We start from the raw sequence: 23,012 nt of genomic DNA, 5'->3' as shown, positions 1-23,012 counted from the left end.
CTCATCAACTTTGCAAGGGCAATTAGGGATGGGCAACAATTGTTAGCCTTGTCCGCAACATGAAAGAATAAAACAGTGAATTTGATTTAATTTATTATTGTAGCCTGTATTAGTATACAGTGAAAAGTATTGTTTCTTGCATGCTATACAGACAAAGCATACCGTACATAGGGAAGGAAAGGGGAGAGTGCAGAATGTAGTGTTACAATCATAGCTAGGGAGTAGAGAAAGATCAACTTAATATGAGGTAGGTCCATTCAAAAGTCTGATGGCAGCAGGGAAGAAGCTGTACTTGAGTCAGTTGGTATGTGTCCTCAGACTTTTGTATCTTTTTCTCGAAGGAAGAAGGTGGAAGAGAGAACGTCTGGGGTGCATGGGGTCCTTAATTATGCTGGTTGCTTCTCCAAGGCAGCAGGAAGTGTAGACAGAGCCAATGGATGGGAGGCTGGGTTTACGTGATGGATTGGGCTTTGTTCACAACCCTTTGTATTTCCTTGCGGTCTTGGGCAGAGCAGGAGCCATACCAAGCTGTGATACAACCCTGAAAGAATGCTTTCTATGGTGCATCTATAAAAGTTGGTGAGAGTCATAGTGGACATGCTGAATTTTCTTAGCCTCCTGAGGAAGTAGAGGCATTGGTGGGCTTTCTTAACTATAGCATCAGCATGGAGGGACCAGGATAGGTTGTTGGTGATCATGATGAAAATACTTTATTAGCTGTAAAACTTTGGGATGTCACATCAGCACGTTTCTCAGATGTAGTTTATATGGATTTCAGCAAAGCCTTTGACAAGCTCCCACATGGGAGACTTATAAAGAAGGTAAATTCACATGGGATAAAGGGTAATTTGACAAAGTGGCTTCAAAATTGGCTCAGTTGTAGGAGATAGAGGATGATGACAGAAGCCTGCTTTAGTGACTGGAAGCCAGTGTCCAGTGGCGTACCACAGGGACCCTTTAGTGACTGGAAGCCAGTGTCCAGTGGCGTACCACAGGGACCTGTGTTGGGCCCCCTATTATTTGTCATTTATATAAATGACATTGATGACTATGTGGGGGGTAGGATTAGTAAGTTTGCAGATGACACAAAGATTGGACAGGTGGTTAACAGTGAAATGGAGTGTCTTGGGTTACAAGAATATATAGATAGAATGGTCAAATGGGCAGATAAGTGGCAGATGGAATTTAACCCTGAAAAGTGAGAGGTTTGGAAGGAGTAATTTGACAAGAAAGTATTCAATGAATGGTAGGACACTAGGAAGTTCTGTGGAACAAAGGGACCTTGGCGTGTTTGTCCATAGATCTCTGAAAGCATAAGGCATGTTAGTAGGGTGGTGAAAAAGGCATATGGCATTTATCAATTGAGCATAGATTACAAACGCAGGTAAGTCATGTAGGAGTTGTATAGAATTTTGGTGAGGCCACAGCTAGATTACTGTGTGCCGTTCTGGTCACCACATTATCGGAAAGATGTGATTGCACTGGAGGGGGTGCAAAGGAGATCCACCAGAATGCTGCCTGGGATGGGACATTTAAGTTGTGACGAGAGGTTAGATGGGTTTGGGTTATTTTTGTTGGAGTAGAGAAGACTGAGGGGCGACCTGACTGAAGTGTACAAGATTATGAGAGACATGGACAGAGTGGATAAGGACCAACTATTCCCCTTAGTTGAAGGGTCAGTCACGAGGGGGCATAGGCTCAAAGTGAGAGGCGTGAGGTTTAGGGAGGATATGAGGAAAAACCTTCTTACCCAGAGGGTGGCGACGGTCTGGAATGAGCTGCCTGGGAGGGTGGTGGCAGCGGGTTGCCTCACATCCTTTAAAAAGTATCTGGATGAGCACTTGGCACACCATAACATTCAGCACAATGGGCCAAGTGCTGGCAAATGGGATTAGGTAGGAGTTCAGGTGTTTCTAATGTGTTGGTTCGGACTAGATGGTCTGAAGGGCCTTTTCTGCATTGTATGATGCTAAGTGAGGAAATGGAGTCCCTCGTTAGGGAAGCAAGAGTTTCAATAAGATTGATTGACTCTTTACTTATATTAAAGTCACTGACCTGATGAAGGAGCAGCGTTCTGGAAGTTTGTGATACCAAATAAACTTGTTGGACGTTAACCTGGTGTTGTGAGACTTCTTACTGTGCCCACCCCAGTCCAATGCCAGCATCTTCACATTTCATCAAATCTCTTCTGCAAGAACCTCAATCTTTTCTCCGAACTGAAACCACATTAAACTTTCAGTACCCTCCCTAATGCATCACCCTTCCTAAAATGAGTCAGACTCAGAAACAGTAAAGTACCTGTGATGTGTTTCCAAGTCAGGCTGGTGAGTGGCTTCAAGGGGAACTTCCAGATGGTGGTGTTCCCAGTTTACCATTTAACAGCCTGCTTAGCTAGAATGATTTATCAGGGAGGGTAATATCAGTGATGCACCCGATTAGCTATTCTATAGACGAGGCACTGCTGACATTAAGAACAGAAGACAAAGGAGCAGAATTAGGCCACTTGGCCCATCGTCTGCCCCGCCATTCAATCATGGCTCATATTTTTCTCATCCTCATTACCCCTGATCCCCCTATTAATCAATAACATATCTATCTGTCTTAAAGACACTCAATGACCTGGTCTCCACAGCCTTCTGCGGCAAAGAGTTCCACAGATTTACCACTCTGGCTGGAGAAATTCCTCATCTGTTTTAAAGGATTGTCCCTTTAGTCTGAGGTTGTGCCCTCTGGTTCTAGTTTTTCCTACTAGTGGAAACATCCTCTCCACGTCCACTCTATCCAGGCCTCGCCGTATCCTAAAGATCCCCCCCCTCATCCTTCTAAACTCCAACGAGTACAGACTGAGTCCTCAACTGTTCCTCATACAACAAACTCTTCATTCCAGGGATCATTTTTGGACCCTTTCCAAGGCCAGCACATCCTTCCTTAGTTAGGGGGCCCAAAACTGCTCACAATACTCCAAATGAGGTCTGATGAGAGCCTTATACAGCCTCAGAAGTACATCCCTGCTCTTGTATCCGAGCCCTCTCAACATAAATGAGATTAAATGCAAGACTTGAGTGAAAAACATGTTAAATATTGTTTATTTACAAACACAGGGACGGCAAGCTGCAGCTTTGATTACAGAACAGGCTACATTAAATTAGGGAGGTGGCCAAAAGAAATCAGTGACTGCTCGTGTCTTGGAGTAAAAATATTTATTCAATTGCACAGATATCTTTGCAGGAAGCTTTTACAATCGTTATGCAATGCTCCCAGCATTGGAAGCAATCCTGGGCCACAGATCTGCACATTCCTTGGCAACAGGACCCGTGATCGCAGAACCTAGAAACAAAACCAGAGGATATATTAGCAAGTCAGGAATCCTGCGAATGACACTTTTTCAGTGGAGGCATTTTTAGGAGATGTCACAGTCCCAAGTGTTGATCAAAGTTACAGGGCACAATCATTTCTGCTCCACTAATGACACCCAAACATCAGATCCCCCACCAAGCTCGTTAACAAGTCCAAAATAATACCCTGCCTTACATCAGAATCATAGCTCAATGTTCTGTGTATTGAGTGGTATGTAGGTAATTGGCAAAATTCACAAGGGACCACAGGCATCTCTCTTTTGGAGAGGCAACTGATTATATAGCTTGAGGAGCACCACTCCATATTAAGCATGGGATAGATGAGGCAGCAAGTTCCAATCGACCTCAGCCGAAAGAGGAATTGAACCTGCAGATGCTGGTGTTATTCTGAACCACACACCAGCCGACTGTGTTAACCAGCCTAATACTGTATGGTACTTAATAAGAAAAATTTCACAATCTGAGCAAAATGATTTACAATTGGAATTTGATGAGCAACAATGAGACATGAACGATTTAAGGGATATTTTGATTTATATTTGGTCAGCCATTTTTAAATTCATATACCTCAAATTTAATCCATACTTCCAGTCAGCTGAGACAGGGGACGGACAAGTTTTTTTTCAAAACCCAGTCTCAACAGACATTCTTGCTCATCACCAGGATAAATCTTCAGCTCGTTGCTGAGTGACAGAAAACGACCAACCCAAGTTTCAGGAGTTTGCACTCGTGTCACACGACTGATTGAGATTGTACAGCACCGTTACAGCTGCCACCTCACCCAAAAGCCGTGTGTTACTCTGCCCTCCCACGACAACTTACTAAGCCACGGAGAATGGGCAAAGCAAGTGCTTTTTGGAAGGGAACTGCCATTTAATATACAACAAGTTAGAAACCTTGAGCAATGGCAAAAACTCACAGGAGATATTGAAAAACGGACCCGCTTTGCCCTTCTGAGCAGAGACTGGTTCTCTGGCACAGTTCAGGGCAAAAATGACGACAACACCAGCATATCTTGCTTTAAATGCAGGTTCATGTTTAGATTAATTGACTATTAAGAGAGTTTCAATTCAGAGGCTGAATTTGTAACAACTCCCATACCTTTCATTTCACCTTTGTTATTTACTATCACCCCTGCATTGTCCTCAAAGTAAAGGAAGACTCCATCTTTTCTCCGGTATGCTTTCCGCTGCCGTATCACTACCGCTGGATGCACTGTAACATGAGCAAATGAAAACGGAGATCAATATTTTTATTCTGGGACCTTCCAAGTAAAGTCAGAGAGAGCTAAATTGCAGTACTTGCTTACTAATCCACTTAATCATCGGAGAGTGAAACTTTTAAGACCGAGAACTTCATGGTTAAACAGCAAACACGCTAAAGGTCACCATGTAAAACCAATTAAATCCAGGGCCCCTCCCCTTCAAAAATAATCAGACATCCTAAATAACTTGTCCCGCCACCGATTGAGATTCTACAACACCAAGCAGCTGCAATCTCACCCAAAGTAACGAGTTACTATCCCCATCCTTGACAACTCACCAAGCCACTGAGTACAGACAAAGCAAGTGCTTTTAGGAGGGTGAACCACAAACATTAGGAAAATCCAGGGAGTTTTGAAAGCCGGAAAATTTCAGGTGTCATGACATCCGTATGCACAACAAAGGGGTTGAGAAATTTATCAGCCATGATTGAATGGCGGGACAGACTTGATGGACCAAATGGCCTAATTCTGTTCCTATATCTTATCGTCTGATAAACAGGAGAGAAAGTGTTAACCACAAGCATGAATTCAATTTTGGGGTGCTAGAACAATCAATAAATTCCACACACATACAAGAACAAAACTGATTCTCAGATCTATGAGGACACAATGATTTAAGAGCATATTATCTTAAGTTACTTGCGCACTTGAGAACAATTTTCCTTTGGGCAGTAATGGTTTCGGGAGTTATGATCGGGGTTGCTCTGTGGCAACATTTTTGCACCCCAAGTTCAACAGCAATTTTGCCACCAGAAATCTGAAGTTCCGCATCAAAACACCACATTATGAAATTAAATTTCACAAGAACACGACTCGCACTATTTTAATAGAAGGGTTCCTTAATCACCTTCCAAACCATCAAAAGCTGATTTTCCAAATGTTAGATCTATTCCACTGTAATGATTCTCAAGATTGTACCAAATGTCTGCACCACCCAAACAAAAGACACAGGCAAATAGAAAAATGACTACATTTCTAAAGGATCTCCTCTCAAAGTTATGCTGTAGTGAATCCATGTATGAGCTACTGTTTGGCCAATGTGCATGCCAGTGAAATAAGGTTTATACTCAGCGGGGACAGAAGGCACAACAATTATCATAGCTACACTGCAATAAGCAGAGGGACCAGAAACTGAGGAGACCCCAACATAAAATACACAGAGTTGCTGCCAACGGCTTCCACAGAAGACCACATCAAAAAGCTTAGTGCTCCTTGAAGCAATGGTACTTAAATACAACCCATGTTCAACATGGGATACCACAGGAGCCCCGAACAACTGCGACCTGTAGCCATGTATACGGTACACACTTGTGTAAACCAGGCCACCATGTGGCATAGCAAATAATTCAATTATACATTAATCTCAGTCAGTAAGAAACTATTGAGAACAAGCAGTAAAACACCTAAAAGTAGATGCACCGATTCGAGCAAGTCAGGAGCAGATTCCTATTCGTCCTTAGAGAAAGCAACTGAAATATCAAACAACAGGAAGGTTACTGGTTTAGTCAGTCAGATAACAGTTCTCATTCTACGTATAGATGACGCCCACACTAGTGCAGATTAGAAACTAAATTTATAGGAAACCCAGGCTCAGTTTTGAGCTATTTGAAAGGCAAAAGCGTTAACATAGCCTACAATCCATCTACAACACCGAACATTAGTGTAATCTACTCTAATCACATGGCTACTTAAGAGCACTGTCAGTGGTTGTCACCAACTCTCCAAATCCAACACAGCCCATTTTGCATCCTTGGTACCAGCCGCAACTCTCCTCTGCATTCAGAAACCAACTAAATATTAACTTGCCTCCCTGCTACCCTTTACCCAGTTTGGATTGATGAGCTGGGAAATTAGAAAAGATGGAAAAAGGAGGTCCAAGTACATTTCAATAAAATTCACATTCAGGACTACTCATTAGATGGAAAGTTATTAGAAAGTTAAAATATAACTCGATAAATACTGAATTGTTTAACAAACACTGTATTCAAGAATTGCTCAGGTTACTGAATGGACTGGCTCAGTGGCATTGGACAATGTACAGATTTAAAGCCACACTTACACCCTGCAACACGCGCCACTGCAACTCACCAGTTTCAAAGGGCTCACTCACCCTTTTTCCTGAGCTCTGGTTTGCCCTTCTTTACAGTTGCCATGACCATGTCGCCAACGCCAGCAGCTGGCAGCCTGTTCAAACGCCCCTTGATGCCTTTGACAGAGATGATGTACAGGTTCTTGGCACCTGAAAAGACATGACCAGTAAACATCTGCCCACACATCACAAGTGAAAAGCTGCTCCTATAGTATTTGAATCTGAGTACAGTATTGCAGATTCAGGCAGCCTTGGTGTAGGCACATAACCATTCCATAGAATAAAAACCATAGAATCCCTACAGTGCAGAAGGAGGCCATTCTGCCCATTGAGTCTGCACCAACCAGAATTCCACCTAGGCCCTATCCCCATAACCCCACATATTTGCCCCGCTAATCTGATTAACCTACGCATCCCAGGGCACTAAGGGGCAATTTAGCATGGCCAATGCACCTAACCATTCACAGCTAAAGGTTTGACAACACTCAAACAATGCAGTCAAAACCACAATATTCAAAGTACATATCGGAAACCAGATTAAAATAACTCAATACCCCAATAGGCCAAAGTGCTGATTGCCCACTGTAGTAATGCACAACTGGGGCAATTAGTTCCAGAGGAAACTCTGCCTTTTACCGCTAGACCTTCATTTCATTAGACAGCAAAAAGAGCAATAAAACTAGAAAGAGTCAACCGAGACTGCTCTGCCATTCCATATGATCACAGTTGATCTTCTAATTCAATCTAACTGCGCAATCCCGAATTCCCTTAGTATTCAGAAATGTCCATCTTGATTTTGAACAGAGTTAAATATTGAGCATCCACAGACCTCAGGGATAAAGACCAACAATTCTTGTGAGTGAAGGCCTTCATCTTTACCTCAGACCTAAATGGCCAACACCTTATTCTAAGACTGTGACCCCATGTCCTTATGATGTGGCGATGCCAGGACTCAGGTGGGCACAGTAAGACGTCTCACAACACCAGGTTAAAGTGCAACAAGTTTATTTGGTATCACGAGCTTTCGGAGTGTTGCTCCTTCCTCAGGTGAGTGGACGTCCCAGCAGCACAAAAAAGCCACTCAGCATCTATCCGTTGTAAGAATGTGTTTCAAGGAGGCCTCTACTCCTTCTTCCAAACTTGAGAAATACACCTAGTCTACTCAATCTCTCTTGATTGGACAATCCCCATATTGCAGAAGTCAGCACGTATCCCAGAGGGTGGCATGGTGGTTAGGGCTGCCTCCCAGTGCCAGGGACCCGGGTTCGATTCCCAGCTTGGGTCACTATCTGTGAGGAGTTTGCACGTTCTCCCCATGTCTGCATGTGTTTCCTCCGGGTGCTCCGGTTTCCTCCCACAGTCCAAAGATGTGGGGGTTAGATGGATTGGCCATGCTAAATTGACCCTTAGTGTCAGGGGACTAGCTAGGGTAAATGCATGGGGTTGTAGGGATAGGGCCTGGGTGGGATTGTGGTTAGTGCAGACGCGATGGGCCGAATGGCCTCCTTCTGCACTGCAGGATATGATCTACGAAGTCACCTTCCTTGTACTCCCCCCAGACAAGTACATCCTTTCTTTGGTATGGAGACCAAATATAAAATTACTACACCGCTCCCACTTCATCTCTTATGCTACGTCCCCCTAAGGGACACAACACAATAGCTCTTACCTGTATTATCGGCGCAGTTGATCACAGCCCCCACGGGGAGGCCGAGGGAGATGCGAAATTTCGCTCCGGACGAACCACCACGTCCTGTAACCAATGGAAATGAAACATTTAAGCAGGAATTGACAGTTGGGACTCCCAATAGCTACATACCTCCCACAGACTCTTACAAGACCCATAGCGCGGATATACATTCCAGTAAAAATATTGCTAAGTAACTTCAAATCTTTCAGAAATTTCACTGAAGTGCAAAATGGGTAGGTTAACAAATCCTAGCAGTTTAACCAATGCATACAGAAGCAAATGTACTGCAGATTGGCTAAGATCAAGGGTAGTATCTGTTATCAGTTTAATATCTGAAACAATGAAATATGGATCTTATCTGACTTGTCTCACCTTTTGTTGGTTACTTAACAATATTTATGTTGCAATCTAAGCAGGGGCTTATAGTAGTGAAAGATGGCATAGTGAAAGATGGCATGCTAAGATTTAAAACTGATCACATTTACCATTAATCTGTTCCCTCAATTAGCTGGTGTGTTCCCTGGGGATCCAGGATTCAAGAGACTTCATTCACCCTCTTGTGGAGAAGCCCCAAGACCAGGTTACTGGCTGGGCCTGGCTGCCGGAACCAACTGCATCAGGCACAGCCTGCGCCCCCAGCTCCACACAAAACGAACAACCACCCCAACTAAATCCGTTCCGAGGGGTTGGAGTGAATATTAAAAATGCTGTCCGGAGTGGGTATGAAACATTTCAAAACCCCCTCCCCGCACCAACCGGAATACAATCAACATGGCGGCGGCCACGGATACAACTTCAGTGTTTATCGTGTAATAAAACCAGTCATTTATTACTAATATCCACATTAGACGATGGCTGAGACAGTTACACTAATGATCGGAATGGTAAAGTATGGAGATGGGCGATACAGGCGCCGATGGCAGCGGATTCGCTTCCGTCTCCCCGCTGGCCGCTTACCTCTCTTGGACATTGTGGTTCAGGGAAAGAGAGCGAGCGCATTGCATTATGGGGTATATCGAGGACGCACGCTTAACGTCATGACGTCGTCACACACGTTACGGTGCGCCTTGCGTCACCTGACCGGAACCACGTGAAATCCGGAAGTATCTGCAAAATCTCAAAACTGGTTACAGTCATAGACTCCCCGGAAGGAGGCCATTCAGCCTATTGAGCCAACGACAATCCCACCAAGGCCCAATCCCCATAACCCCACATATTTACCCAGCAAATCCTCCTGATACTAAGGGGCAATTTAGCATGGCCAATCAGCCTAACCCTTTTTAAAATTCATTCGTGGGACATGGGCGTTGCTGGCTGCATAAGAAGTCTCACAACACCAGGTTAAAGTCCAACAGGTTTGTTGGACCTTAACTTGGTGTTGTGAGACTTCTTACTATGCTTTTACCCCAGTCCAACGCCGGCATCTCCACATGGTTGCTGGCTGGGCCAGCATTTATTGCCCATCCCTATTGGGCTCTATTGCTTGCTCGGCCATTTCAGAGGGCAGTTGAGAGTCAACCACATTGCTGTGGTTTTGGAGTCATAGGCCAGACCAGCAAATTTCCTTCCCTAAAGTGAACAAAGAACAACAAAGAACAAAGAACAATACAGCACAGGAACAGGCCCTTCGGCCCTCCAAGCCCGCGCCGCTCCCTGGTCCAAACTAGACCATTCTTTTGTATCCCTCTATTCCCACTCCGTTCATATGGCTAGCTAGATGAGTCTTAAACGTTCCCAGTGTGTCCGCCTCCACCACCTTGCCTGGCAGCGCATTCCAGGCCCCCACCACCCTCTGTGTAAAATATGTCCTTCTGATATCTGTGTTTAAACCCCCCCCTTCACCTTGAACCTATGACCCCTCGTGAACGTCACCACCGACCTGGGGAAAAGCTTCCCACCGTTCACCCTATCTATGCCTTTCATAATTTTATACACCTCTATTAAGTCTCCCCTCATCCTCCGTCTTTCCAGGGAGAACAACCCCAGTTTACCCAATCTCTCCTCATAACTAAGCCCCTCCATACCAGGCAACATCCTGGTAAACCTCCTCTGTACTCTCTCCAAAGCCTCCACGTCCTTCTGGTAGTGTGATGACCAGAACTGGACGCAGTATTCCAAATGCGGCTGAACCAACGTTCTATACATCTGCAACATCAGACCCCAACTTTTATAGTCTATGCCCCGTCCTATAAAGGCAAGCATGCCATATGCCTTCTTCACCACCTTCTCCACCTGTGACGTCACCTTCAAGGATCTGTGGACTTGCACACCCAGGTCCCTCTGCGTATCTACACCCTTTATGGTTCTGCCATTTATCGCATAGCTCCTCCCTACATTATTTCTACCAAAATGCATCACTTCGCATTTATCAGGATTGAACTCCATCTGCCATTTATTTGCCCAAATATCCAGCCTATCTATATCCTTCTGTAGCTTCTGACAATGCTCCTCACTATCTGCAAGTCCTGCCAATTTTGTGTCGTCCGCAAACTTACTGATCACCCCAGTTACACCTTCTTCCAGATCATTTATATAAATCACAAACAGCAGAGGTCCCAATACAGAGCCCTGCGGAACACCACTAGTCACAGGCCTCCAGCCGGAAAAAGACCCTTCCACTACCACCCTCTGTCTTCTGTGACTAAGCCAGTTCTCCACCCATCTAGCCACCTCCCCCTTTATCCCATGAGATCCAACCTTTTGCACCAGCCTACCATGAGGGCAGCACGGTAGCACAGTGGTTAGCACTGCTGCTTCACAGCTCCAGGGTCCCGGGTTCGATTCCCGGCTCGGGTCACTGTCTGTGTGGAGTTTGCACATTCTCCTCGTGTTTGCGTGGGTTTCCTCCGGGTGCTCTGGTTTCCTCCCACAGTCCAAAGATGTGCGGGTTAGGTTGATTGGCCAGGTTAAAATTGCCCCTGAGATGCATAGGTTAGAGGGATTAGCGGGTAAATATGTGGGGGGTAGGGCCTGGGTGGGATTGTGGTCGGTGCAGACTCGATGGGCCGAATGGCCTCCTTCTGCACTGTAGGGTTTCTATGATTTCTATGATGAGGGACTTTGTCAAACGCTTTACTAAAGTCCATATAGACGACATCCACGGCCCTTCCCTCGTCAACCATTCTGGTCACTTCTTCAAAAAACTCCACCAGGTTAGTGAGGCATGACCTCCCTCTCACAAAACCATGCTGACTATCGTTAATGAGTTTATTCCTTTCTAAATGCGCATACATCCTATCTCTAAGAATCTTCTCCAACATCTTCCCCACCACGGACGTCAAGCTCACCGGCCTATAATTACCCGGGTTATCCTTCCTACCCTTCTTAAATAACGGGGCCACATTAGCTATCCTCCAATCCTCTGGGACCTCACCTGCGTCCAGTGACGAGACAAAGATTTGCGTCAGAGGCCCAGCGATTTCATCTCTCGTCTCCCTGAGCAGCCTTGGATAGATTCCATCAGGCCCTGGGGATTTGTCAGTCTTTATATTCTCTAACAAACCTAACACTTCCTCCCTTGTAATGGAGATTTTCTCCAACGGTTCAACACTCCCCTCCGAGACACTCCCAGTCAACACATCCCTCTCCTTTGTGAATACCGACGCAAAGTATTCATTTAGGATCTCCCCTACTTCTTTGGGCTCCAAGCATAATTCCCCACTTTTGTCCCTGAGAGGTCCGATTTTTTCCCTGACAACCCTTTTGTTCCTAACGTATGAATAAAATGCCTTGGGATTCTCCTTAATCCTGTCTGCCAAGAACATTTCGTGACCCCTTTTTGCTCTTCTAATTCCCCGTTTGAGTCCTTTCCTACTTTCTTTGTACTCCTCCAGAGCTCCCTCCGTTTATAGCTGCCTGGACCTAACATACGCCTCTCTTTTCTTTTTGACCAGTCCCTCAATTTCCCTGGTTATCCACGGTTCTCGAATCCTACCCTTCCTATCCTTCTTTTTTACAGGCACATGCCTGTCCTGTAGCCCTAACAACTGTTCCTTAAAAGACTCCCACATGCCAGATGTGGATTTACCCTCAAACAGCCTCTCCCAATCAAGAGCTGCCAATTTCTGCCTAATCCCACTAAAGTTAGCCTTCCCCCAATCCAACACCTTACCCTTGGGACACCACTCATCCTTTTCCATCACTATCCTAAAGCTAACAGAATTGTCAGTTTTAATGTTCCCTAAAAAACCTAACACTTCCCCTCTTGTAATGGAGATTTTCTCTAACGGGTCAACACCTCCCTCCGAGACACTCCCGGTTAACACGCCCCTCTCCTTCGTGAATACCGATGCAAAGTATTCATTTAGGATCTCCCCTATTCCCTTGGGTTCTAAGCATAATTCCCCTCCTTTGTCCCTGAGAGGTCCGATTTTCTCCCTGACAACTCTTTTGTTCCTAACGTATGAATTGGAAAGCAGAAGTGTTGTCCTTATGCAAGGGGACAGAACTGTGGAGGCTGTTGAGTCAGGGGAAGCTGGGGTTGCATTGCTCAAGCTGCAAGTTCTACAAATCTGCTGGGAAAGAGTCGAAACAACATGGTGATTCCTCAGGAGTGGGCTGCATGTTTTTCCTCAGATTTAATATAAAATATAAATAATAAGAATCGATATGGTGTTTGATTGAGGGGGGCAATGACATAATTGCAACAATACATTCAGAGTTTTTTTTAAATTAAGCTATCGGTGTTTCTCAAAAAACATTTCAACAATTCAGGTACCCGGAAACCCTGTTAGTCCAATATCCCATTATCCAGATGTTTAGAAGTTTTTGGGAAGCCAGGTCTGGAAGAATGGTGCTCTGAGTTGGGAATTCTTTTTTTAAAGTAAAGTAAAGTTTATTTATTAGTCACAAGTAAGGCTTACATTAACACCGCAATGAAGTTACTGTGAAATTCCCCTAGTCGCCACTGTCCGGCGCCTGTTCGGGTCAATGTACCTAACCAGCACATCTTTCAGAATGTGGAAGGAAACTGGAGCACCCAGAGGAAACCCACGCAGACACGGGGAGAATGTGCAAACTCCACACAGACAGTGACCCAAGCCGGGAATCGAATCGGGGTCCCTGGCGCTGTGAAGCAGCAGTGCTAACCACTGTGCTACCGTGCCGCCCCGTGGTTCAGAGAATATAGTTTTAGAACATAGAACATAGAACAGTACAGCACAGAACAGGCCCTTCGGCCCACGATGTTGTGCCGAGCTTTATCTGAAACCAAGATCAAGCTATCCCACTCCCTATCATCCTGGTGTGCTCCATGTGCCTATCCAATAACCGCTTAAATGTTTCTAAAGTGTCTGACTCCACTATCACTGCAGGCAGTCCATTCCACACCCCAACCACTCTCTGCGTAAAGAACCTACCTCTGATATCCGTCCTGTATCTCCCACCACGAACCCTATAGTTATGCCCCCTTGTAATAGCTCCATCCACCCGAGGAAATAGTCTTTGAACGTTCACTCTATCTATCCCCTTCATCATTTTATACACCTCTATTAAGTCTCCCCTCAGCCTCCTCCGCTCCAGAGAGAACAGCCCTAGCTCCCTCAACCTTTCCTCATATGACCTACCCTCCAAACCAGGCAGCATCCTGGTAAATCTCCTCTGCACTCTTTCCAGCGCTTCCACATCCTTCTTATAGTGAGGTGACCAGAACTGCACACAATATTCCAAATGTGGTCTCACCAAGGTCCTGTACAGTTGCAGCATAACCCCACGGCTCTTAAACTCCAACCCCCTGTTAATAAAAGCTAACACACTATAGGCCTTCTTCACAGCTCTATCCACTTGACTGGCAACCTTTAGAGATCTGTGGATATGGACCCCAAGATCTCTCTGTTCCTCCACAGTCTTCAGAACCCTACCTTTGACCCTGTAATCCACATTTAAATTTGTCCTACCAAAATGAATCACCTCACATTTATCAGGGTTAAACTCCATTTGCCATTTTTCAGCCCAGCTTTGCATCCTATCTATGTCTCTTTGCAGCCTACAACAGCCCTCCACCTCATCCACTACTCCACCAATCTTGGTGTCATCAGCAAATTTACTGATCCACCCTTCAGCCCCCTCCTCTAAGTCATTAATAAAAATCACAAAGAGCAGAGGACCAAGCACTGATCCCTGCGGCACACCGCTAGCAACCTGCCTCCAATCCGAAAATTTTCCATCGACCACCACCCTCTGTCTTCGGTCAGACAGCCAGTTACCTATCCAATCGGCCAACTTTCCCTCTATCCCACACCTCCTCACTTTCATCATAAGCCGACCATGGGGGACCTTATCAAACGCCTTACTAAAATCCATGTATATGACATCAATTGCCCTACCTTCATCAACACACTTAGTTACCTCCTCAAAAAATTCTATCAAATTTGTGAGGCACGACTTGCCCTTCACGAATCCGTGCTGACTATCTCGGATTAATCCGCATCTTTCTAAATGGTCGTAAATCCCATCCCTAAGGACCCTTTCCATCAATTTACCAACCACCGAAGTAAGACTAACCGGTCTATAATTACCAGGGTCATTTCTATTCCCTTTCTTAAACAGAGGAACAACATTCGCCATTCTCCAGTCCTCTGGCACCATCCCCGTGGACAGCGAGGACCCAAAGATCAACGCCAAAGGCTCTGCAATCTCATCCCTTGCCTCCCACAGAATCCTAGGATACATTTCATCAGGCCCAGGGGACTTATCGACCTTCAGTTTATTCAAAACTGCCAAGACATCCTCCCTCCGAACATCTATTTCCTCCAGCCTATTAGCCTGTAACACCTTCTCTTCCTCAAAAACATGGCCCCTCTCCTTGGTGAACACTGAAGAAAAGTATTCATTCATCACCTCGCCTATCTCTACTGACTCCATACACAAGTTCCCACTACTGTCCTTGACCGGCCCTAACCTCACCCTGGTCATTCTTTTATTCCTCACATAAGAGTAAAAAGCCTTGGGGTTTTCCTTGATCCGACCCGCCAAGGACTTCTCATGTCCCCTCCTAGCTCTCCTAAGCCCCTTTTTCAGCTCATTCCTTGCTAACTTGTAACCCTCAATCGAGCCATCTGAACCTTGTTTCCTCATCCCTACATAAGCTTCCCTCTTCCTTTTCACAAGACATTCCACCTCTTTTGTGAACCATGGTTCCCTCACTTGGCCATTTCATCCCTGCCTGACAGGAACATACCTATCAAGGACATCCAGTATTTGTTCCTTGAAAAAGTTCCACTTTTCATTAGTTCCTTTCTCTGACAGTTTCTGTTCCCAACTTATGCCCCCTAATTCTTGCCTAATCGCATCATAATTACCCCTCCCCCAATTTTGCTTCTAAAATGTGGGTGGCATTGACAAGTAGCATTTATTGTCCATCCCTAATTCCTGTGGGTCATTAAGAGTCAACCCCATAGCATTGGAATTAAAATCTTATGTAGGCCAGACCAGGCAGTGAGGCAGATTTCCTGGATGTTAGCAAACCAATTGGGTTTTTACAACAATCCATGGCTCTGATTGATATTCTGATTCAAAATTAATTGAGTTCAATTTCACCTCTTACTATGACAGGATTTAAACTTGTGACCTGTATGTCTCCAATCAAGTAACCATTCCCACTGATTAGAACAGAATAGAGGCAGAGAGAGGCAGACAGGATTTTGAAATGGGTAGAGGAACATCAAATGAAGTTAAATGAAACGTGAAGTGATGTACTTTGCAAGGATCAACATTGAAAAGCAGTTGAGAGATCCTATGTATGCTTAGCCCTGTTTGCTTCAGTCTGTGCAAAGACTTCATTTTAAGATATTTCTGCCTATGCAATTACATTTATATGCTAGACTGTAGGGGTTAACTAACACTGCTAACTTGACTACATTTTAAAACTCAGAAGGCATGCTGGGTTAGCTGAAAATTGACTGCATTCCTGAAGGGTACACAGCAGACAAAACAAGTCCTGTAGCTGCAGAATTGTTTTTCCAAACGGGTACAGCATGTGAAGGACATTTCCAATGAGATAACCATTGAGATATATTGTGGATTTTAGTGTGTGCTTGTGCAGTTTGTTTTCAAGATTGAGTTCAGTGTGATCAGTACAGGGACTGGCTTGCTTAGAAACCAGTCTCCAAGTAAGGTTTTCTTGTTCTCTGCTTCTGTCATGATTTAATTTTCTTTGAGTTCTGCTCAATAAAGGAAATCATTTTTAAAATCGTACCAAGTGCCGTCCTCTCGTCTGTTCAAAGGAATGAATAAAGGTGCATGGTGTTACGGGTAATGTATTAGCATGAATAGAGGATTGGTTAACTAACAGAAAGCAAAGAGTGGGGGTAAATGGGTGTTTTTCTGGTTGGCGATCAGTGACTATTGGTGTGCCTCAGGGATCAGTGTTGGGACCGCAATTGTTTACGATTTACATAGATGATTTGGAGTTGGGGACCAAGTGTAGTGTGTCAAAATTTGCAGATGACACTAAGATGAGTGGCAGAGCAAAGTCTGCAGAGGATGCTGAAAGTCTGCAAAGGGATATAGATAGTCTAAGGGAGTGAGCGAGGGTCTGGCAGGTGGAGTACAATGTTGGCAAATGTGAGGTTATCCATTTTGGTAGGAATAACAGCAAAATGGACTCTTATTTAAAGGATAAATAATTGCAGCATGCTGCTGTGCAGAGGGACCTGGGTGTCCCTGTGCAAGAATCACAAGGAGTTGGTTTACAGGTGCAGCAAGTAATTAAGAAGGCAAATGGAAGTTTGTCCTTCATTGCTAGAGGGATGGAGTTTAAAAACAGCGAGGTTATGTTGCAGCTGTATAAGGTGCTGGTGAGGCCACATCTGGAGTACTGTGTACAGTTTTGGTCTCCTTACTTGAGAAAGGATATACTGGCACTGGAGAGGGTGCAGAGGAGATTCACGAGGTTGATTCCGGAGTTGAGAGGGTTGGTTTATGAGGAGAGACTGAGTAGACTGGGGCTATACTCATTGGAATTCAGAAGAATGAGGGGAGATCTTATAGAAACATATAAGATTATGAAGGGAATAGATAAGATAGAAGCAGGGAAGTTGTTTCCATTGGCAGGTGAAACTAGAACTAGGGTCATGGCCTCAAAATAAGGGGAAGCAGATTTGGGACTGAGTTGAGGAGGAACCTCTTCACACAAAGGGTTGTGAATCTGTGGAATTCCCTGCCCAGTGAAGCAGTTGAGGCTACCTCATTGAATGTTTTTGAGGAGAGGATAGATACATTTTTGAACAGGAAAGGAATTAAAGGGTTATGGTGATCGGGCGGGTAAGTGGAGCTGGGTCCACGAAAAGATCAGCAATGATCTTATTGAATGGTGGAGCAGGCACGAGGGGCCAGATGGCCTATTCCTGCTCCTAGTTCTTATGTTCTTATGTTATGACCCTACAGCAGTAGACTGTAAATGATGTGGTTTTGAAAAGTGCAAATCAACAGAGAGACATTGGAATCCATATTCACAAATCCATAAAGGTGCCAGGGCAACTTGATATGGTGGATGAAAATACAGATGGGTTACTGGGTTTATAAGTCGGGGAATAGAACACAAAAGCAAAGAGATCATTCTAGAACTTTATAAATCAATGGTTGGGCCTCAGCTGGAATATTGCGGACAATTGGTTCGATTCCCAGCTTGGGTCACTGTCTGTGCGGAGTTTGCACATTCTCCTCGTGTCTGCGTGGGTTTCCTCTGGATGCTCCGGTTTCCTCCCACAGTCCAAAGATATGCAGGTTAGGTTGATTGGCCATGCTAAAATTGCCCCTTAGTGTCCTGAGATGCGTAGATTAGAGGGATTAGCGGGTAAATGTGTAGGGATATGGGGGTAGGGCCTGGGTGGGATGTGGTCGGTGCAGACTCGATGGACCAGATGGCCTCTTTCTGCACTGTAGGGATTCTATGAAGTCTATGAATTCTGAGAAAGTAAAGGCCTTAGAAAGGTACAGAAGAGGTTTAGCAGGATGCTACCAGGATTGAGGAAATTCAGTTATGAGGAGAGGTTGGAAAAGTTAGAACTACAGTCCTTGCAACAGAAAAGGTCAAGAGGTGACCTAATGGAGCATTTCAAAATGATGGGAACTCAATACAGAGAAAGGCTGCTTCCCCAGGTGAACAGTTCAATAACCAGAGGTCATAGATTTAAAATAATTGGCAAATTATCTAGAGAGCAGGTTGGGAAAGTTATTTTCGCTCAGAGAATTTTGGGGATTTGGAAGGTTCCATCTGAAAAGATGGTGGAACTGATTCCATCAGTGATTTTTAAAGGGAGATGGGCGGTTCTTGAGGCTAAAGAACTTACAGGGGTTACAGACAAAAAGCAGGGATGTAGGAATATGCACAACAGCTCTTTCAAAGAGGCAGCACAAGGACAATATTGAAGGGACAGGACATTTAGGAAGGGCAGGAGCAAGGAAAAGGTGGAGGGGTGGCTCTGTTAATTAATGATGGTGTTAGCACAATAGAGAGGGACAACCTAAATTCAGGAAACTCAGATGTGGAAAAGGTTTTGGTAGAGATAAGAAATGGTAAAGGCAAGAAGTTACTTATAGGAGTCGTGTACAGATCCCCCAACAGTAACCACACGGTAGGGTGCAGCATAAAGGAAGAAATGGAGCTTTGCAGAAAGACATGCCGATAGTCATGGGAGATTTTAACCTACATATCGGCTGGCAAAATTCGATAGGGAAAGGTAGCCTATCTAGATCAGAAGTTCTTGGAATGTTTTTGGGATAGTTTCTTAGAACAGCATGTCCTGGAGCCAACCAGAGAAGAGGCTATACTAGATTAGGTATTGTGCAACAAGACGGGATTAATTAATGATCTCATAGTGAAGATGCCCTGAGGTAGCAGCGACCATAATATGATTCATTTTTACATTCAGTTTGAAGGAGACTGGAGCAGGTCAGACAGTATGATTTGAATCTTAAATAAGGGCATTTATGAGGGCATGAAAGCTAAACTGGCTAAAGTGAATTTGCAAGTGAAGTTAAGGGATATGCAGCAGAGACGCAGTGGTAGACATTTAAGGAGATATTTCAGAATACACAGAATAGATACAATCCAACAGTAAGGTAAAGTCCAAGGGACAGACACACCATCTGTGGTTAACAGGAAGGTTAAAGATAGTATCAAACTTAAAGAAAAAATATCTAATTGTGCAAAGTTTGAAAGTTTATTTATTAGTCACAAGTAGGCTTACATTCACACTCCTTTGAAGTTACTGTGAAAATCCCCTAGTCGCCACATTTTGGCACCTATTCAGGTACACTGAGGGAGAATATAGAATGGCCAATCCACCTAACCTGCACATCTTTGAACTGTGGGAGGAAACCGGAGCACCCAGAGGAAACCCATGCAGACACAGGGGGAATGTGCAAACTCCACACAGACGGTGACCCAAGCTGGGATTTGAACCTGGGTCCCTGGCACTGTGAGGCAGCAGTGCTAACCACTGCACCACCGTGCTGCCCACAATGACAATTGGAAGGTCAGAATATTGGTCAGAACATAAGGAACAGCTAAGGCTGACTAAGAGAATAAGGAGGGAAAAATTAGAATACGAGAGATACTTAGTCCAAAATATAAAAACAGATAGAAAAAGTTTCTATAAATATTTTAAAAAGAAACAAGTTAACAAGGTGGAACTCATTACTACAATCCAAAGATGTGCGGGTTAGGTTAATTGGCCATGCTAAAATTGCCCCTTAGTGTCCTGAGATGCGTAGGTTAGAGGGATTAGTGGGTAAATATGTAGGAATGTGGGGGTAGGGCCTGGGTGGGATTGTGATCGGTGCAGACTCGATGGGCCGAATGGCTTCTTTCTGTACTGTAGGGTTTCTATGATTGCCACAGAAGGCTGTGGAGGCCAGGTCATTGAGTGTCTTTAAGACAGAGATAGATAGGTTCTTGATCAATAAGGGGATCATGAGTTACAGGAAGAAAACAGGAGAATGGGAATGAGAATCATATCAGTCACGATTGAATGGCAGAGCAGACTCAATGGGCCAAATGGCCTAATTCTGCTCCTATATCTTATGGTCTTATAGTCTTATTAAAGTGAGCGTTGGTCCAATAGAAAGTGAGCCCAGGGAATTGATAATGGAATCTAAGGGGATGGCAGATCATCTGAACAGGTATTTTGCAGCAGTTTTCACTATAGGGGATATAAGTAACATCCCAGAAGTAGGTATAAATCAGGAAATGGAAGGGAGGGAGGAATACAGGAAAATTACAAAGAACATACAAAATTACAGCACAGGAACAGGCCCTTCAGCCCTCCAAGCCTGCACCGACCATGCTGCCCGACTACAATCACCAGAGAAGTGATACTGAGTAAATTGTTGGAGCTGTGGGCTGACAAGAGCCCGGGCCCTGATGGACTTCATCCTAGGGTCTTAAACGAAATGGCTAGTGAGATGATTCATGCATCGGTTTAAATTGCTAAAAGTCCCTAGATTCAGGGAGGGCCCTATCAGATTGGAAGATAGTAAATCTAACTCCATTATTGAAAAAGCAGGAAACTATAGGCCAATTAGCTTCACATCTGTCATAGGGAAAACGTTGGCAGCAATTATTAAATAAGTTGCAGCAAGGTACTTGTATGAGTTCAAGGTAATAAGGCAGAGTCAACATGATTTTGTGAAAGGGAAATCATGTTTAACCAACTTATTGGAGTTCTTTGAGGGAGTAACATGTGATGTGTATAGATGGGAACCGATGGATGTCCTGTCCTTAGATTTCTAGAAGGCATTTGATAAAATGCCACATCAAAAGCTAATGTGTAAAATAAAAGCTCATGGTATTGGGGGTAACATATTGGCAGGGATTGAAGCTTGGCTAGCTAACAGGAAACAGTGAATAGGCACAAATGGGTCTTTTTCTGGTTGGCACGATGTGATGAATGTTGTGTCACATGGATTGGTGCTGGGACCTCAACTGTTTACAACTTATATGAATTATTTGGATGAGGGATGGATGGGACGATTGCCAAATTTACCAATGACACAAAGATAGGTAGGAAAGTAAATTATGAGGATGTAACGTGGCTACAAAAAGGTATAGATCGGTTAAGTGAGTGAGCAAAAATCTGGCAGATGGAGTATAATATGAGAAAATGTGAAATTGTCCATTTTGGCAGGAAGAACAAAAATGAAGCATATTATTGAAATGGTGAGAGATTGCAGAGCTCTGAGATGCAGAGGGATCAGGGTGTCCTAGTGCATGAATCGCAAAAGATTAGTATGCAGATGCGGCAAGTAATTAGGAAAACTAAAGTTATCATTCATTGTGAGAAGAATTGAATACAGAAGTAGGAAGGTTATGCTTCAATTGTATAGGTTACTAGTGAGACCACAGTCAGAGTACTGTGTACAATATTGGTTCAACTTATTTAAGGAAGGGTGTAAATGCGTTGGAAACAGTTCAGAGAAGGTTTACCAGACTAATACCTGGAACAGGTGAGTTGTCCTACAAAGAAAGGTTGGACAGGTTAGACTTGTATACGCTGGAGTTTAGAAGAGTAAGAGGCGACTTGACTGAAACATATAAGATCCTGCACAATCTTGATAGGAGAGGATGTTCCCTCTTGTGGCAGAATCTACAACTGGGGGTCACTGTTTAAAAATAAAGGGTCGCCCTTTAAAATGGAGATGAGGTGAAATCTTTTTCTCTCACAGGGTTGTAAGTCTCTGGAACGCTCTTCCTGTAAAGACAGTGGAAGCAGAGTCTTTGAATATTTTTAAGGCAGAGGTGGAAAGATTATTGGTAAGGAAGTGGGTGATAGATTATTGGAGGTAAGTGGAATGCAGATTTGAGGTTACTGTCAGATCAGCCATGATCTTATTAAATGGCGGAGCGGGTCCAAGGGGCTGAACAGCCCACTCCTGCTCCATGTTCATTTGTTTGTATGCTAAGGGGCCAAACAGATTTCTGTGGTCAGCTATTTATAATAGCAGCTGAAAGGATTTACAATTATATACCATAAAGGAATAATTTAGGGTTCACTGTACCCTATAAAAAAAATAAAGCAATAACATTAGACCTGCATTAATATGAAGCTCAACGCATCCCTCAGAATTGTCCCAAAGCAAATACAATGAAATATTTTGATCTACAGTCACTGTCATTTATGTTGACATTAATTTGTTAGCTACCAAGGCTACACTGACAACTGAAAGCAATAACTGAATGTTGTGGTGTTGTGAATGAAATTATGCACTTTGGGAGGAAGAGTAAAGGAGCTGAATGTTATTTAAATAGAGAAAGACTGCAGGAAGCTGCACCACAGAGGGATTTGGGGATCCATCTGCATAAACCACAAAATGCCAGTATGCAAGTTCAGCAGGTAATAGGGAAGGCAAATGGAATGTTGGCCTTTGTTTCAAAGGGAATGGAGTATAAAAATATGGTAGCCTTGCTAAAACTGTACATGCACTCGTTAGACCCCATCTGGAACACTATGAACAGTTTTGTCCCCATTATTCAAGGAGAGATATCGTGTTATTGGAGGCAGTCCAGAGAAGATTGACTAGGTTAATCCCGGGTATGGAGGATTTTCTTATGTGCAGAGGTTGGGTAGGTTGGGCCTGCACTCACTGGAGTTTACAACAATGAAGAACAACTTT

General features: G+C 44.1%; 1 protein-coding gene across 1 annotated transcript; it reads right to left on the bottom strand.

Moving 5' to 3' along the window:
* Positions 1-3,063: 3,063 nt before the first annotated feature.
* rpl23 (ribosomal protein L23) lies at positions 3,064-9,427 on the bottom strand. The gene is made up of 5 exons (XM_078224151.1): positions 9,357-9,427; positions 8,379-8,462; positions 6,731-6,859; positions 4,458-4,571; positions 3,064-3,327 (listed from the first exon to the last, which is right to left on the bottom strand). Exons 1-5 carry the CDS (start codon positions 9,367-9,369, stop codon positions 3,245-3,247), a joined length of 423 nt encoding a protein of 140 aa, XP_078080277.1. The 5' UTR covers positions 9,370-9,427; the 3' UTR covers positions 3,064-3,244.
* Positions 9,428-23,012: the final 13,585 nt, after the last annotated feature.

The sequence above is a fragment of the Mustelus asterias genome, chromosome 11, assembly GCF_964213995.1.
Source record: "Mustelus asterias chromosome 11, sMusAst1.hap1.1, whole genome shotgun sequence".
In the NCBI taxonomy this organism is placed as follows: domain Eukaryota; kingdom Metazoa; phylum Chordata; class Chondrichthyes; order Carcharhiniformes; family Triakidae; genus Mustelus; species Mustelus asterias.
Note: the sequence above shows the minus strand (reverse complement) of the source record. Positions and strands in the feature narration are given on the sequence as shown.